The sequence below is a fragment of the Diplotaxodon limnothrissa genome, linkage group LG10 (assembly GCF_057381915.1).
Source record: "Diplotaxodon limnothrissa isolate DT_005_m linkage group LG10, D_limnothrissa_male_GT1.1, whole genome shotgun sequence".
NCBI lineage: Eukaryota > Metazoa > Chordata > Actinopteri > Cichliformes > Cichlidae > Diplotaxodon > Diplotaxodon limnothrissa.
In genome coordinates, this window is record NC_140605.1 from 3,195,353 (window position 1) to 3,212,128 (window position 16,776).

Below are 16,776 nucleotides of genomic sequence, written 5' to 3' on the forward strand. Positions count from 1 at the left end.
AATTCAGGGATTAATGGAGGGGAGCTAAATCCTTGGCCACACAGCAGATAAATGCTGTACTTTCTCCAAGAGATGTGGTGTAGAGGCTGTGTGCGTTGCTTTCGTGGGATTCGTTCAGGCAGAAAGCACAGCGCAAGCAACCGTGGTGACATCTTTCTGGTGGCCTGACTGACTGTCGAAGTTCAGCTCACTTAACCTTTGTGCTTTAGCTTTAACTTTTTGTTTTAATGCACCAGCAGCTGGTGCATGAAAGAGGAGAGTCAACAGGACAAAAACCAAACATGCCAAATTTACATTCTTTGGCTCTAATAGGTGCTGTCGTCCTGTCAGACTTACTTTTGACGTTGAGGTACATCGACTTGCTCACGTCGGCCCCGACGTCATTGCTGACTCTACACAGGTAGAAACCACTGTCTTCTTCCAGCACGTGCTTGATGAGCAGAGAGCCGTTGACCAACACTTCAATCCGAAAGCCTGAGTTGAGGGGGATGGGTTTAAACTGTGGGACTCCAGCGCCTGTCAGAGAAAATACACGGTTTGTCAATAGTAAACTGCATGAGGCAGTCCAGTTTGCTGTTCGATGCTCCTGCTAAAGTCTCAATGAAAACCTTTACAGATAAAAACATTACATTTTGTGCATTTTATTTATACTACAGAAATAGTAAGGCTTTGTTTTATGGGTTCAAATGAGCTAGTGTTAGTCTAGTACGGTTTGAGTACCACATATCCCACAATTCCTTTTTATAATTAAGCCTATACTGTAAATCTGAAGTTTTCAAAAGAGAAATGGTGGTAAGGGACAATAGTAATGCATTTGTTACACAGTAAAACTGACATTAAAAGAGGAAAGAGTCTTACAAATACTGAGATTGTGCAAACTCAGAATTTTTCATTTATACGTAAGTCCACTAACCCCCACTAGTGGGGTTAATTGGTGAATCTAAATTGCTCGTAGCTGTGAATTTGAGAGACCCATCAAGGGTGTCCCCCTGCCTTCACCCATAGCAGCTGGAACAGCCTCCAGCGCCCCCCAAACGATGGACGGAAAATTAAGCTGGCCATACACTGTGCGATATTTGGAGACGATTTTTCAGTCGTGCGACAGTTTTAGGGATCGGCCCGAGTTTCCAACTTGGACCAACTTTGGCAAGCTCAGCCGAGTCTTTTCGATGTGGCCTCACAACATTATCACAACCACAACAGCCGTGGAAAGAGTTGGATGGACATTGCTGCTCAATCACAGCTGCCTGGTCAGCGTTTCTTCATTAGCAATTTACTAAAGTTGACGGTGTGTGTGTGTGTGTGTGTGTGTGTGTGTGTGTGTGTGTGTGTGTGTGTCTGAGTGAGTGAAAGACAGAGAGCGAGAGCGAGAGACAGATTTTGTGTTATAAGCTTCATGTTATGGATGCACAGTGTGAGCACTCAGGTCGCATCAGAGCATCGGGCCGTATCGTGTGAGAGCCTGCATCGTGACCTATGAACTTCTAACCTCTGCGATTCAATTGTACTGTTTGAGCAGGAGCTGAAAAACGCGACTGAAAAAGTCGCACAGTGTTTGCCCAGCTTTAGTCCAATGGAAGAGGAATAAAAAACAAGTCATTGTTATTTTATGTGTTTATGTTATGAAAACCTTCAGAGATCTCAAACCATTAAACACACGTCTTCTTGCTCTGCAGCTGCCAGTTTAACTGAAAGAATTAAAAACTCTAATTATGCATTTTTTTTATCTTATATCTCATATCTCAAACTTTGCTGTTGTGTCCAGCTGGGCTGAGAAATGTTACACGTGAAGTACCACAGTTACATAATTTCACACCCACTTCCTCGTTACAGAGAAACAGAAAACTATTCCTTGAAACGCAGGTTTGACTTGAGGGTTTTTATGCATTCATCCTCATGGCTGTGGACATCGTATTAGGTGTGCTGGCAACAGAGGATAAGCTTGCTGTAGGTTAAATAAATAAATAATGAATAAATAACAGTATTTTTCAATGCAGCAACTCTTCTCAACTCAAGAGAATGATTTTAAAAGTGTTTGAAAACATGTAAAACATCCAACACTTGCAACAAACCTCAGGGAGACGGCTGTGTAATCAACGTGTGTGTAAACTTTGCAGGTTTACCTTTAGAGTATTCCCACTGGATCGTAGGAACAGGATAGCCTTCAGCTGAGCAGTTTAGTATCACTGCTTTCCCGTAGATGCCATCCTGGTCTTTAGGTTGCACCACAAATTTGGGAGGAACTGCAAGTGAAGAAACCTTACTGTGAGATCTTTACATCTAAAAAGTCACAGGAACATTTCAGTTCAGAATGGGGAAAAAGACCAAGTGAAAGTACAGTGTGGTCCGCAAACATCCGCTTCCTTAAACTCCTGAGAAGTGCAGCCACCCCTCATTTCTTTACATTTTCCAGGAAAATGGGAAATAGGAACAGTGATTTATTGAAACGTGTAAACATACATAAATGCAAAAAAGTTTATACAATTCTCACAAGGTTTAGAATTACTAAAGGGCTAAAGCAGGAATGTCAAACTCATTTTATATTGTGGGCCACATACAGCCACACAAACCTGCCCAGAGGGCCACTTCTGGCTGAAGACATTCTGAACTCTTGTGGGTTTCTTTAAGCAGTCTTCTGGGAAAGTTCTCCCGGCTTCTTGAAGGACATTCATCGATTGTCTTTGGATGCTGGCTGCTGTTTGTTCAATTCTCTATCAGGATGATCCCACAATGTGCACCGTTTGAGATCATTGATGCAGTTAGGTCCATATATATTTGGACAGAGACAAGTTTTTCCTGATTTTTCCAAGTTTTTTACCACAACAAATTTGAATAATAATAATAATAATAATAATAATAATGGATTGGATTTATATAGCGCTTTTCAAGGCACCCAAAGCGCTTTACAATGCCACTATTCATTCACTCTCACATTCACACACTGGTGGAGGCAGCTACAGTTGTAGCCACAGCTGCCCTGGGGCAGACTGACAGAAGCGAGGCTGCCATATCGCACCATCGGCCCCTCTGGCCATCACCAGTAGGCAGTAGGGTAAAGTGTCTTGCCCAAGGACACAACAACCAGGACAGAGAGCCCGGGGACCGAACCCGCGACCTTCCGGTTACAGATACGCTTCCCAACCCCCTGAGCCACGGTCGCCCATTGAAATGAAGTAACTCCGATGCGATTGAACTGCAGAAGGTTGAACAAAAAGACTGCATAAAAATGTGAGGAACTAAAGCATTTTAACACAGTCCCTTCATTTAAGGGGTTCAGTTCTAATACTCAAAGTCTTGAACTCATGGACATCACCAGATGCCGGGCTTCCTACTTTTTAATGTTCTGCCAGGCCTTTACTGCAGTTGCTGTTTATTTGTGGCCCTTTCTGTCTGAAGTTTAGTCTTTACCAGCTGAAATCTTGTTAAAGAGTAAACTTAGCTTTTTCCACAGCGTTGGTGATTCCACCTCTGGGCGGAGTCACCGCTTCATCACTGACAGGCTGCACCTGGAAGTAATTTGGCTGCCAGCGCTCACAATCCCTCTTCGGCAGATTGTCTGATAACCTCAGTTAGTGAAGGCTGTCACAGCTCATGTTTGATACTCATAGTGTTGCTCATACTTACCTGTGCTTCTCTTTCACTCGCAGTAATCCTCTGGGATGTCATTACCTAACCTGCCATAAACTAACCTCTTCTCAGTCGCTGGCCTGCCCGGCTGCCTCACCGCTTCACTGCTGCCTGCCTACATGCCAAACTCACTGGAACATCTCGGACCCTCTCTGGACTCTCTCTCGGCTCACCCAGACCATTTACCCCTTCGCACTTTGCGCCCGCCTGCAGAAAGTAAGACTGCACGCAATCTATTGTGTCTAGAACTCCCTTTGACGTCTGCTTCCTTCAGTTACAGTGACTCCGAACTCCCCGGCTCCGTGACCCCAGTCTAGCCTCTTCCTTACCTCCACGCCACAGGGTTCCTGTGCGGGCAGTTACCCCGTATCGGGTTTGCTGGCCCTTGAACACGTCAGCTCTTGGGCAACACTCATGGACTCTTTTCATAGCTTGGAATTTTTACTGTTTTGTGATTTTCATGTGTTGTTGTTTAGTATCTATCATAGCCATGCTCTCGTTAATCCTAGTGTTGTTATAGTTCATGGTAATCAGTTTATCACTGTGAAACTCAAGTGCTTAGTTCACAGTGATCTTTATTGTTGTTAAGTTCCTTCGGTTGAATCTCCAAGGACCTCGTGTGTAGGTTTAGTTACACTGTTGCTTCCTTCACTCTCTGTAAAGAAAGTGTTGCCTTCACTCTTTCTCCGTGCTTCCGTGTGCTGTCTACACTCGAGTCCATACTTCTGGTGGCCACTGGGCCGCGACAGCAAGATCAGGTGACTGACTGGTCCATTCAAGTATATTTGCCTTCTTTGCTTCAATAAACCCCTGGGTTGCTTTAGCTGTATGTTTTGGGTAATTGTCCAACTTTATTAAGAAACGCCACCCAAGAACTTTGACTGCATTTAGCTGGATGTGAGCAGAGAGTATGTCTCCGAACACCTCAAAATTCATTCAGCTGCTTACTGTATCACATCGTCAATAAACAGTGTCCCACTGTCGCTGGCAGCAGTGCACACCGAGGCTAACACACTGCCTCCGCCCTGTTTTACCAATGATGTGGTATGCTTTGGATCATGAGGTGTTTCACACCTTCTCCGTATTTTTCTCTAGCCATCATTCTGGTAGAGGTTGATCTTGGTTTCATCTGTCCAAAGAAGGTTTTTCCAGAACTGTGCTGCCTTTTTTAGATGTCCAACCCAGCCTTTCTATTGTTGAGGTCTTGTACCTTGCAGTGAACCGTCTGTATTTACTTTCACGCACTGTTCTCTTTATGGTAGACACGGATATCGATACACCTTCCTCCTGGAGAGTGTTGTTCACTTTGTTGGCTGTTGTGGACGGGTTTCTCTTCACCATGGAAATGATTCTGCGATCTTGCGGAGTTCACCAGTGCTTTCTTTCTTTCAGGATGTGCCAAACTAGATTTTGCCGCTCCTAATATTGTAGCAGTATCTCAGATGGGGTTTTTGTTGTGTTTGCAGCTTAAGGATGGCTTATTTCACCAGCATGGAGAGCTCTTTTGACTGCATGTTGTCTGTTCACAGCAAAATCTTCCAAATAAAAGCACCACACCTCAAATCAGGCCTCTATGCTGTACATAACTTTTTATATAGCTGTCTGTCACTTCTTGTTTTGTCCACCACTTGAAAAAGTACCCAAACTGTTTAATCTTTGGCAGTTTTCATTGATTAAACTTTCAGAAAGCCTGGAGAATTACTGCTCAAAGCCAGTTAAAAAATCTTTTTACAAGAAAGTCTGGCTGCTTGCACGTGAAACATAAAGAAATGAGGGGTGGATCCAAACTTTTCCACAGCACTGAACTTCTGTAAATCACATCCAGATTGACTCTCTTACCCATCTCTCCCCTCCTCACCTCGGACAATGAGCTCACTCCGGTGTTCCACAGCAGCAGCCTGATTCCGTGCGATGCAGGTGTAGTTGCCGTTATGCATCAGTGTGAGGTTAGAGATACGCAAGGAGCTGGTGAAGTCTATGTTGTCTATGGTAACGCCCAGGCTGGCCGGGATTGGCCGACCATCCTTCTGCCAGGTGATGAAGACGGGCTGGTCACCAGACATAACCACACAGGGGACGAAGACTCGCTGGCCGATGGAAAACCGGGGAAACTCAAATGGTTGGATGGTGGGCGGGACTGTAACAGAGACGGGAATATTGCTTCAGGCCTGCGGGTTACAGGTTGTTTAATTTCAGCCAGAGCTACTCAAAATCACTAACCACTCATGCACATTAATAATCAACACATTAACATACTATACACCGCGGCTGAGCTACTTTACAAAACACTCGCATAGCAACTCATTAGGCCCAGTTCTCTCTTTATCACCTTATTTTCCACATTAAGCTGTGATTTTTCAGGAAAGCAAGAAATATTTTATTAGCTCGCCTCATGTGGAGCAGCTGAAGCCTCTCAAAACATAAGCATATAGCATTCACTCTCACTCGGCTCTCTGGGGACACTGTAGCCATCGTGAGAACCAGATGCTTTAATTAATGATTTAAAATAACATTGGAATAAGCAGCACTTCAGCGCTTATTTAATTCACAACAAAATAAGCATAATAGGTTCCTGGGGATTCCCTCTCGGCAGCGGTGGAATGCTAAGCAGCTGAGAGGCAAATTAGCCAAGGTGGAATAGAAGTGTCGCTTTGTCTATGCTGTGTGATTTCCCCCTCAAACGCTCGTTAGCACGTCAAGACCAGTGAGAGTGGGTGGTGTGGGGGGGTGGGGATCGGCCCATAGGACAGTTGAAATTATGCTGCGTCACTGAAGAAAGAGAGCCATCGGAGGTTATCATCATCTGGCTCTTCTCAGTCCTGCTGCATATTCAGATGAGCTCCAGATAAGCTGGCTGGGATGATGGAGATGGTGCCTTGCTATCAGTGATGTGAGTGCTTTTTTCATAGGTAGTGATATACAAATATCACTCTGCATATCTGTGTTTTCTGCAACGAGGAAAGGGGGCATACACCTCCGATGGAAAGGCACTACGGGGTCAGTGTGTACACCGATAAAGCCGTTCCCTTTGAATTGCAAAGAGATTAATGACAGCGTAACCACAAATGTATTCTGCAAACACAGAGTACAATACAGTACCGTACAAATGCGAACGTACATCTGAAACAGCTGCTTATTGGCCTCGCAGATGGGTAAACGTGATGATGTCGCACAGCTAAATGAACTAAATCTTGTTTTATTGGACCAAATATAGAACGAGTCCCGTGCTGTCTGTCTGAAAATCAATTAGACTGTTTCATACCTTTCACTGTAACGTAAACGCTCTGGTGTGTGGACAGCTGTGGCTGCACCAGCACATTACACGTGTATTCTCCTTCATCCACCTCCTTCTGCACGTCAAACAGTTTCAGGGTGCCGTTGTTCTCGAAGGCCCGCTGTCGGTGGTTGTACGGCAGCAAATTGGAGTCCTTGTACCATTTGATGGAGTAGTAGGGGTAGCCAATGACACGGCAGTGGATGTACATGTCCCGCCCAGCGATGGCAGTGAGGTTTTTCATTGGTCTGATGCTGGCAGGCCCTTGAAGGACACATTGGAGAGACAACTCTCTTAAAATGATTTTGAGGTGGTTTGTGGTGTGAAAGTTAGCTTTTCTGTGTTTTGTGTGTTTTTAAGACACCACAAAGTTGTACATGCCTCGATTCACTCTGATACTGTGACATAAAAAATGACCCAGATGTGCGTAGGGGTTACAGACTGCTCGATTAAGCGAGAAGGACCGTAAAACACAAATGAGACTACGAATCATCACAGGGTGGACCGTTCTGCTGTTCTGTTCGCGTCACATCCTGCTTTGCCAGATTCAGGGATTGGTGCATCTTTCTGTTTGAGACTGTAGTGAATATTACCTTTTGCTCCCACCTCTTTGGTGCAGGCTGTGATTGCTTCTGACAAGCATTAGAGTCGAATGTTCGCTTTCTCCACTCATGAAGCTATTATCAAAGCCATTACTCACGTTGCCGCCTTTTGTGCACACTTGTGAAAAACCAACAGAATAACCAATAGGCTTCCATAGCTCAGTGTCTATCAGGGAAATGGACTATTAGGTGTCTCTTTAAAGCACTGGAGAAGACAGTTTAACTAGGCTCTGCAGTGTACTTGGAATACAAGCGTATCCTGGGTTGCTACTCTCTTTAGCACGATTAAGGAGCCAATGACGTGAGAAGCAGTCATTACACGTTCTCCGCGTTGGCACCTGTGGAGATTTATCTTCATTGCTTGGCTGCATTTGGCATCCATGAACCCTCGCTTAAGGGCTGGAGGATCGCCCTATTTAGCCCCACAACATGCAAGACTGAGCAGCAATCAAATCCGACCAATCTGTACAAAGAAAGCAACATTCCCTCTCTGCAATAGAGAAATAATAATGTTCTGGAAAGCACGGCAAGCTTGAGCGCCCCAGTGTCACTACATGACAGCAGCAATTCAGCAAGCCATGTCCCTGTAGAATGCATATAGCAGTACAGTCAACAGTAATAACTGTCCTGATATAGAGATGGTGAAATCCAAACGCAAAAATACCCCCAAAAAACTGGAAAAGTGGAAAGATAACAGGAAAAGCATCTTCTGGGCGTCTTGCTATATTCTGAGGAGAAACAGAGCCAAGCTACGCTATCAGATTTAAAAGTATGTGAAAAGCTAGAAACACGACAGCATAATAAAACCTCTTTCATCACGTGCACTTTTAAAGTAGCCAATCAGAAATGCGTCAAAACAGAGTGACTCAAGGCATGTCGATGTGTATATGTGATGGTGTGTTGGAAGAGTTGATCTGACAAGCACCTCTTACGTTTATTCGCGCCTGGTAGGAAACGGTCCCAGCTGAGTTGTTGCAGATGCAGCGGTACACTCCTCCATCGGGGACTTGAGTCTGGCTGATGTTCAGATGACTCACCACGTGGCCCTCGGCATTGGTGTAGTAGGAGATGCGATGGCGGCTGTCCCGTACCACGGGCTCATCGTCCAGAGTCCACGTTACCCGCGGCTCTGGCGTGCCCTTCACTGTGCACGACAATGACACAAACTCGTTGACGTTGTAGACCTTCTCGCTGAACGAAGCCAGAATTTTGGGGGTGCCATCTGCACAGAGGGAGAAAATTCACACGGTGATGTATATTTTGTTGTTCCCCTCATAAGGGATGCATGTCAATTCATATCTGATGCTTTTGAATGAGAATCTTGTCCAAATCTGCACTTTTAGTGGAAAACATGCACATCTCCAGTATAAAAAGCAGTGTCAGAATGAGGAGCAGATTAATCCAGCTCCTCTCTGGCTCCACAGCATTATTGATTATCAATATTCCCCTTATAGTACCCTGGTTATGGGAGACACTGCAGCAGCAACCAGCTCATGTACAGCTCAAGGCTTTTCAGAAAATCTTATAAAAAAGGGCTGGGCCCTGCAGGATTGAGCTTCACACAGCACAGTCTGGACTTGCATATGCATAGATACACACAATTGCTGTGCACACAAAACCAAAATGGTGCACACGCACTGCTCCCACCCACACGTCTCACTGTGAATTCTGACCTTCCAGTATGACTTGAACAAAGTCCTGGGCAGACATCTTGCCATGTCTGGCAAAGCACTGATAGGCTCCTCCGTCACTCTTGGCCATGCCAGCCATGACCAGGTTCTCTCTGTTTTGGCCTGTCATGCGGACACTGTTACTGGGGTAGATGAGTTCTCCGTTGCGATACCAGGACAGCTGATACTCCTCGGAGCCCGTTACACCGCAGGACAGTGAAACCTGGCTTCCCACGCTGCCTTTCACCTTCCGCGGACTCACCATGACCTTGAGGGGCTCTGTAGTTTAGTGGAGGTACCAAGTTATCATCATTAGATAGATGAAAAAATGTAAACAAAAGTGCTTCACACTTAAAAAGCAAAAGAATCTGCCTCTTTTGATTCGTTGCTCCATAATAAAAAAAACTCCACAGCCTTACTTAGCACCATCACAAGGACACTGACCTTTTACCTGCAGCCTGCCAACCACCTCGGCATTGCCGTAGCCATTCCACACCTCACACACATACGTCCCTGTGTCACTGGGCTGGGTTCTCTCTATGAGCAGGCCTGTCACACTCTGTTTGAAGCGCGAGTCTGTCTCCAGCGGGCGGTTGTCCTTCAGCCAGCGGTATTTGGGTACAGGGTGACCAGAGGCCTTGCAAGGGAGCTCCACTCGATGAGATGCCATCACCTCACGGCGCTCAAAGCTATCCAGGATGTGGGGTGCAGAATTGGTCGGATCTGCGTGGGTTCAAAAAGGGTTAAATGCAGCACAAGGAGTTAAAAGTGGAAAAGTGTTTAATCGTGAACTCATGAGTAGCCAAAGGAAGAGAATGGGATTTTTTAAATTTTAGTGTAATGGCTCTAGTCCCCCCCCCCCCCCCCCCCCCCCCATCAGTAAACATGGTACAACCCTGCCTATCTTGTGAATGAATGTCTTACAAACTAAAAATACTGCATCAATACTCTGAAATCTGCAGAGTGACTCTTTAAATGGTTTTGGAAAGGAGGGTATTTTTCTATCCTGAAGTCCTCCCCCAAACTGGAGAGTTCTCATGGCCTTTACTGCCTGTCACCCACTCTTTAGTTCAAGGGTTTTTATCCTGTCGCCCTCCGTTTAATTCAACTGACCAACATGTTTTTTTTTACAAGCTCACATTTATTTCCATATGGTCCTCTCACATGCAGTCAGTGTTTCTGAAGGCACACTAAATCAACAGCAAACCCTATCTGACTGTGTCATGGTGCTTCCTGTCCTTGTGTCTGATTACTTGTCTTGTGTCATTTTATCCAACAGTGTGTGGTATCACCAGCTGGTATTTGCAACACATTAACCATATTATTCTAAACTGAAATCAAGGCAACAGACTGGGACATTTTTAGAGGGTTTACCTGCTGTTACTGACATATGCTGGGGCCGATGTGAATGCCATTATGAAACTTTTATCAGATCAAACACACCGCAGTATTGAAACTCACACACTGATTACCTTAAGCTTTAAATATGAAACTTGGAAAAAAAATCCCATCGCATATCAGCTGTTGGTTGTTGTTATGCAAACAGCTGTGTAGTGTAAATTTGACTCTTTGGCCATCTGTTTAACGCAGAAAAACACACTGTTGGTTGTTTTGGCATGATTTCAATTAGCCTGTGCCGGGTAAAGGGCTTAAACCTGCATTCTTTCTTTCTAACGGTCTGACAGATACCATCAACAGTATAAGCTGTCATTGGTATCTTGGTATCTCCCATCACTGTAACAGTAAAAACAGTGAAATCAGCAAAAACTTCATATTACCCACAGTTTGTTATGAATCGTCTTCAAACTTCACAACAATATACTAGGCCTTAGGGGACATGATTACCCGGGTTGGCTAAGCATTTGACTTTGACCTTCAGAGTCAAAGTTAACTTTGAAAAAAAAAAAACCCCAAAACAATCATATGAAAGGGAGAGAAAGCTGTTAAACCCCATTTTTATTTCTTCAGTACGATGCTTTACGTCTCAAGTTTTTACAGCTTAAATAAGCCAAAGATTTCAGCCGATTCTGCTCCAGTCATATGGGTAAAGATAATAAAATACACTATTTTAGTATGTAGTGCTTCAAGGTCATAGGTAGGCCATGAAAATCTTCAAACATTAAAGCAATATATTAGACCTTGGGGGACATTAGCACTTTCTTTGTTTGACCTCTTTAAAACATTATTTTTTCCAATACAACCTTATATGACACAATGATACAGAAAGATGAATATACTACACAAGATGCCCATATTAACAATGCTGACATCGGTATAAAACACTGCAGGAAGTTGTGCTTTCCGAGTGTTTGTTTTATAAAAATACATTTGGTTGTATCAAATCCAGGAAAACTTTCATGACCTATGACCTCAGTAAACATGCTGGTGAAGAGTTTAATTTTGCGGTTGCTAGTACTGAGTCACTACTTTCAAGCCTTATTGAAAACATACTGATGTTCATTTTGTATATTACAGGTAGAGTCAAAAAACAACGAGCAACCTAGTCACTGGACAGAGAGCGTGCAGTATCGTTTCGTGTCTCAGTGCGATTACTCCAAATCAATCTGATCTACAAACACAAAGATGGAGATGGTAAAAACGCTCATCTTAACGTTTCACAATGAAACCAACCAATATATATGCACATAATACAACTCTGTAGTTTTTTGCACCGTGAAACAAGTGACCATTCAACCCAGAAGTGCAGCTTAATATACAAGCTAATATATATCAAGCTGCAGAACTTCCTATTCATTCTAATTGTGGTATCCCCCTCTCACCTGACACAATGAGGCGGGCACTATTGCTCTGTCGGGTTTCTCCGGTGTACTGATGCCGTGTCATACACCTGTAGTTGTACAGCCCGTCTTCCATTTGCACATCCAGAATATACAGGGCTCCCGTGGATGTGATGAGAAACCGTTGCACTGGAAATGAAAAGATAAATAAAACATATTAGGTGACGTTACCTACATATAAAGAAAGCAAAGCAACATCTTCAGTGAACACCAGTAAACTACATGTGGGCCAGTTAGTACCAAACACGTCACTTTCATGTGACCTGTAAGTATAGCCTGTGGTCAGTCCGCGTGATGTTAAACATTCTGGAAAATCTATCTGTGGTTTGCTTGTTCACTAGACGGCAGAGTGCAGACTCTCCTCAGAACGCATTATCTCAACTGAGCTTCACTGTTTGCAGCAACAAGACTTTAATCAAAATACTTATCAAGAAAAATCACTAGATAGAATTAAACCACAGTTTTTTTTATGTTTAGTCAATAAGTTTTTTTAACTGTCTCAAAAACTGTTCATGAAAGTACAGGATCAGTTGCCTCGGGGTTTTCATCACAAGCGACGGTTAACATTTTGTACCAAACACAGCGCAGCAGTAATAGGTGTCAGTAGAGAAAGCATGCTGCGTGTATTCATTTTTATGCGCTGGAATAACCACCTTACACATTCAAAAAGAATGAAATAAAGAAAAGCCAATATTGAAGTCTCTAAGCAAATATTTGCAAGTCAAGTGAGGAACGCAGCTCTGTGTGATTGTAGTCACCAAACATCTGCTGCAGCCCATTTAGCTCAGCTAAATCAGCTCTGAGGCGCAGTGACAAGGCTGTGTGTTGTATAGCGGTGTAACACAGCTCGTTATCATGTAGCTCATCGCTCTCTTCCCTCTCTCTCGGGGGAAACACTCTGTCTTTCTCTCTTTCTCACTCAGGTTTTCGCTCTTTTTTTCTGATCCAGACTAAAGCACGGGGAGCCGGGGATCACAGAGTGCTTTGATAAGGCATGGATGTGCAGGTCGGATGTGCTAATATCATGCTAATGTAATGCTAATTTGTGTGAACACATGGAAGTAGAGAGAGGTAGTCAGTGTTTCTGAGGAGCGATGTGTTCTGTAGCCGGTGGCTATCGGGGTATTTCATGTCACAGATGATGGAAGAGCCTATCTGGTTTGGGCATCAAATAGGGCCGCCGTACGGTGGGGGATTCTGGCAGTATTGCTAGAGATATAATAATGCATGCTTTATGGGATGTTGAATCTTCTCATTTAGTCTTGTCATGACACATTAACACAGGTTTATCCTGCTGGCAGAGGCCTTTGCATTGAGCGTGCCTAAAATGATGGAAAAAGGTGTGAAGGTCTTAAGACAATCTCTGAAACGGCTCAGAAATAAAAATAAAAAAAACCCTCAAATTATGGCAAATATTAGGAAAATGACACATTGTCCCTACTACTGCCTACATTTATGTAGAAGCAAAAAACACCCAAAACATTTATCATAATTTAGAAATAAATGATTGGTACCAAAGACAGAGGTGTTGCAATAAGAAAGGTGTGAATGTGAGTACAGAGGGGAGAAAACAGAGAAAGAAAATGGGGAATACACAGGGGAGGGTGGCCAAGATGCTATTGTGAGCAAATGTTGACCTAGATAGAAAAAAGAGACCAGGGCATCGATATCCTGAAGAAGTTTTTGCCTTGCTTGTGGTTGAGCTACTCAACCAGTGATACAACTGAGAGACACTGGATCCATGTGTGTGTGTGCATGTGTAGTCCTTAGTTACTTAAGCATGGAAACAAGCCACGACACATCATCAAATTAAAACTGCAATGCAGTTGCTTTTTAGGAATGAAATCATTCAGAGAAAGCAAAGGAAAAATTAGGTGTAGGCTAAGTCTTCTGCAGTCCCTCTCTCCTGCTTTCCTTCTTTCCCGCTGCAACTTTTCTGGCATCAAAAGCTGACAGCCTTATGAATGAGAGGAGCTTTCATTAGAACAGACTGCCTGTCACTATGACAAAAGGCTAGGAAAGGGGAGCACATGCTTTAAATGCACGTGGAAAGAGACACATACACACATGTACGTGGGTTTGTGTGAGCATTTATGGTCTTTAAACTATCTTTGGGTTATTTGTGAATTTCTCAGAATACAATCTGTCTTATTTAACAGATCACATACCTCTATACTGTGTGTGCCTCATATTGGAAACACTGCAAATGTCACTATTACAGTGAAGGAATATAAATTAAAGAACAGTTAAGATGAGAGGATACACGCATCTGTCTGCTACCCAGACATTATCATTGGACTTGTGAAACCTTATAGTATGTCACAGTATTCAATTAGAAATACAATACATGTATTATTCTGACAGATAGCTACTGCAGTGCCAACCAGCCCTGTCTTAAATATTTGGAGTCAGTTTCTCCTGCACACCACTCCCTAGGTGCTGTCTTCAGTACATCTGCAAAATTATCTTGCAGCCTGATACATCTCCAGGACTCTCCTGCAGATATATCCCTGATATCCAGCATCACCCAGGCGAGGCATCGGGTCATACAGCTCACAGTTCTATAAGGGAAATTATTCCTCTGTAGGACAGATGAATAAAGATGGATGAGGAAAACAGATAATAGTACTAAGTTAATGTGGCATTTTCATTTTTAATGGGCAACATCAGCCCTGTTGTGTTTTCAGCTTCTCATCTGAGAATTGAGTTTGACACCTAATTCTGACTGAATGCACTAATTAGTCAAACATAAACCACACAGCTTTCACTTCACTGTACATCATTATCAAGCTTTTGAACATAAATCTTTTTACACTGCTACATTTGAAACTTAAACTCTTTCTATCTTTTAGAAACAGAGGTAGAGCATTCATGCACATCATGAAGTCCTGTGCAGCTGATCTCAGTGCTGGCCCACATCAGCCGATTGTTCAGCTGATATCCAAATGTCCAACAGGGGCCACTATTTAAGTTGCTCTAGCTTGCCCAACGTTGCTGCAAATCTGGAACTCACCTCCAACAATATCTAACTTAATCTTAACTTGATCTATCTCGTATTTGTTCTCAGTAACACCTGTTCTGCTTTGTACTCTGATCCTGTTGTTGCTCTCGTCAACTCTGGCTTTCTATTCATCCACACGGAGGAACAGGAAGGGGTGCTTTCCTCACCTTATGTTTTCAACATTTGGGACTCAGTATGGAAACTGGAGAGAAAACTTTTGTTATTAAGCTTTACATGCTCATCTCCATTTTGGAGGAAACAGAGGTGGCAGTCTGCTCTGTCCCTGTAACATCTGTCCACATCAAAGATGTCAAATGACACAGCAGCTGATGGATCAGACCAGGATGTTCAATGCAGCTTCTCTCTGTCTGTCCTGAAACATCATTTCTCTCTGGCTGACTCTGACTCAACAGCCTGTACACTCAAGAGGCTGATAACTGTTCTACAAGGAAAGTCCTTCGTTTATGACATTCAAACACCGAAACAGGATGCCTGTTTTAGCCTGTTGTACAGTCATCACACAACCTCACAAACGTCACAAGATATGTCTCCGATTAAATCACAGGGCAGCAGCCCCACATTCTACACAGAGTCCTGCACTGTGGAGCAAGCACAGAGTTAGAAACACCAGGTGATGTTTCTCTCTGAAGTGGCCATAAAAAACACACTTTACAGCTGTTTGTATGGAAGAGGTGTGCTGCATATAAAGTATTGCAGATGGAAACTATCTGACTGTAGTATTTCTGTATTCTGAATCTTCCAACACTTCTTAGTATTTTTTCAGCAGTAGGTAAATTAATGCGTATTAGGTATATATTTAGACTACTGGAAAGAAACAGAAGGTGGTGGCGGCTGGATTTTATTTAAATTACAAGAACTCTTCAGAGTCAGTGCGATAACTGATAGTGCTCTCGATTCTTTGTTAGCTCGTTCTCACTCTCAACAACAGAATATAGTGCTCAACACAGAGCTGGAGGCCTCTATTAGCATATGTGCATGTCCTTATAACCTGAGACCATTTCAGTGTTCGCTTATACTGCAGTTATCTCATATCCCACTGGCTTGTGCATATATTAAACTCTTTATGAGCATGTGCTTGTGAGTATACATGTTTCTATGCATGTGTACATGCAAGGGAGTCCTAATGTGTTTAAGCTGTGTACAGCTGCAAGGAGGAATGGTCAATAATAATGATCGGAGGTGCACCGCTATTCCTTTCTCCTCTGAGTTCAGTCTAATGCATACTAACACCATCTAGCAGACAGCCTTTCCTGTTCTGTCCACATCTGCGTTTATTAGTTTATATTCCAAAACTATGGCTTCACTTCACCCCAGGTGGCTTCCACAAATATCAGCCATTTCCTCTTCCCTTCGTCACCCCGTTCAGCTGCTTTGGCATCATCAGTGGCACAAACACAAGCCCTTTTCTGTGGCTGCAGACTCATTAGCTTCAATCAATCCTCTTATAAGCCACAGTGAGCCTGTAAGGAGACTATTTGTTCACTCAGACTGGTAGCTTTTGCAGTATCAATGAAACTTAAATTGCTTGTGGGACATAAAAACAGAAACAGCCAGAATTATATTCCTATTACAATGCAAGTGTCACACTTTTCACCAAGGAGAGTTTGCCCTGGGCCAGAGATGTCACCGCTGAACACAGGTTAGTGTGTGCCAGGGACTAAGAATAAAGGATTTGTGATGAGGTGGAATACAATGACACATGGTGACATAGCTAAGCATTCACATCTACTGAGTGACATACCCCAAAACATACACTTAAAACTATGAGTTGGCCTGGCTCTTT

At 43.5% G+C, this 16,776-nt stretch overlaps 1 protein-coding gene across 1 annotated transcript in view; it reads right to left on the minus strand.

Annotated features, from left to right (window-relative positions):
• Positions 1-16,776, minus strand: part of dscama (Down syndrome cell adhesion molecule a) — a 113,503-nt gene that overhangs the window by 26,617 nt on the left and 70,110 nt on the right. The window contains exons 5-12 of the mRNA XM_085364833.1: positions 11,954-12,100; positions 9,618-9,896; positions 9,177-9,452; positions 8,429-8,725; positions 6,890-7,165; positions 5,486-5,764; positions 2,124-2,243; positions 337-516 (exon numbers count right to left, since the gene is read on the minus strand). Of these exons, the coding sequence (XP_085220959.1) occupies positions 337-516; positions 2,124-2,243; positions 5,486-5,764; positions 6,890-7,165; positions 8,429-8,725; positions 9,177-9,452; positions 9,618-9,896; positions 11,954-12,100 (1,854 nt within the window). The remainder of the gene's footprint in view (positions 1-336; positions 517-2,123; positions 2,244-5,485; positions 5,765-6,889; positions 7,166-8,428; positions 8,726-9,176; positions 9,453-9,617; positions 9,897-11,953; positions 12,101-16,776) is intronic.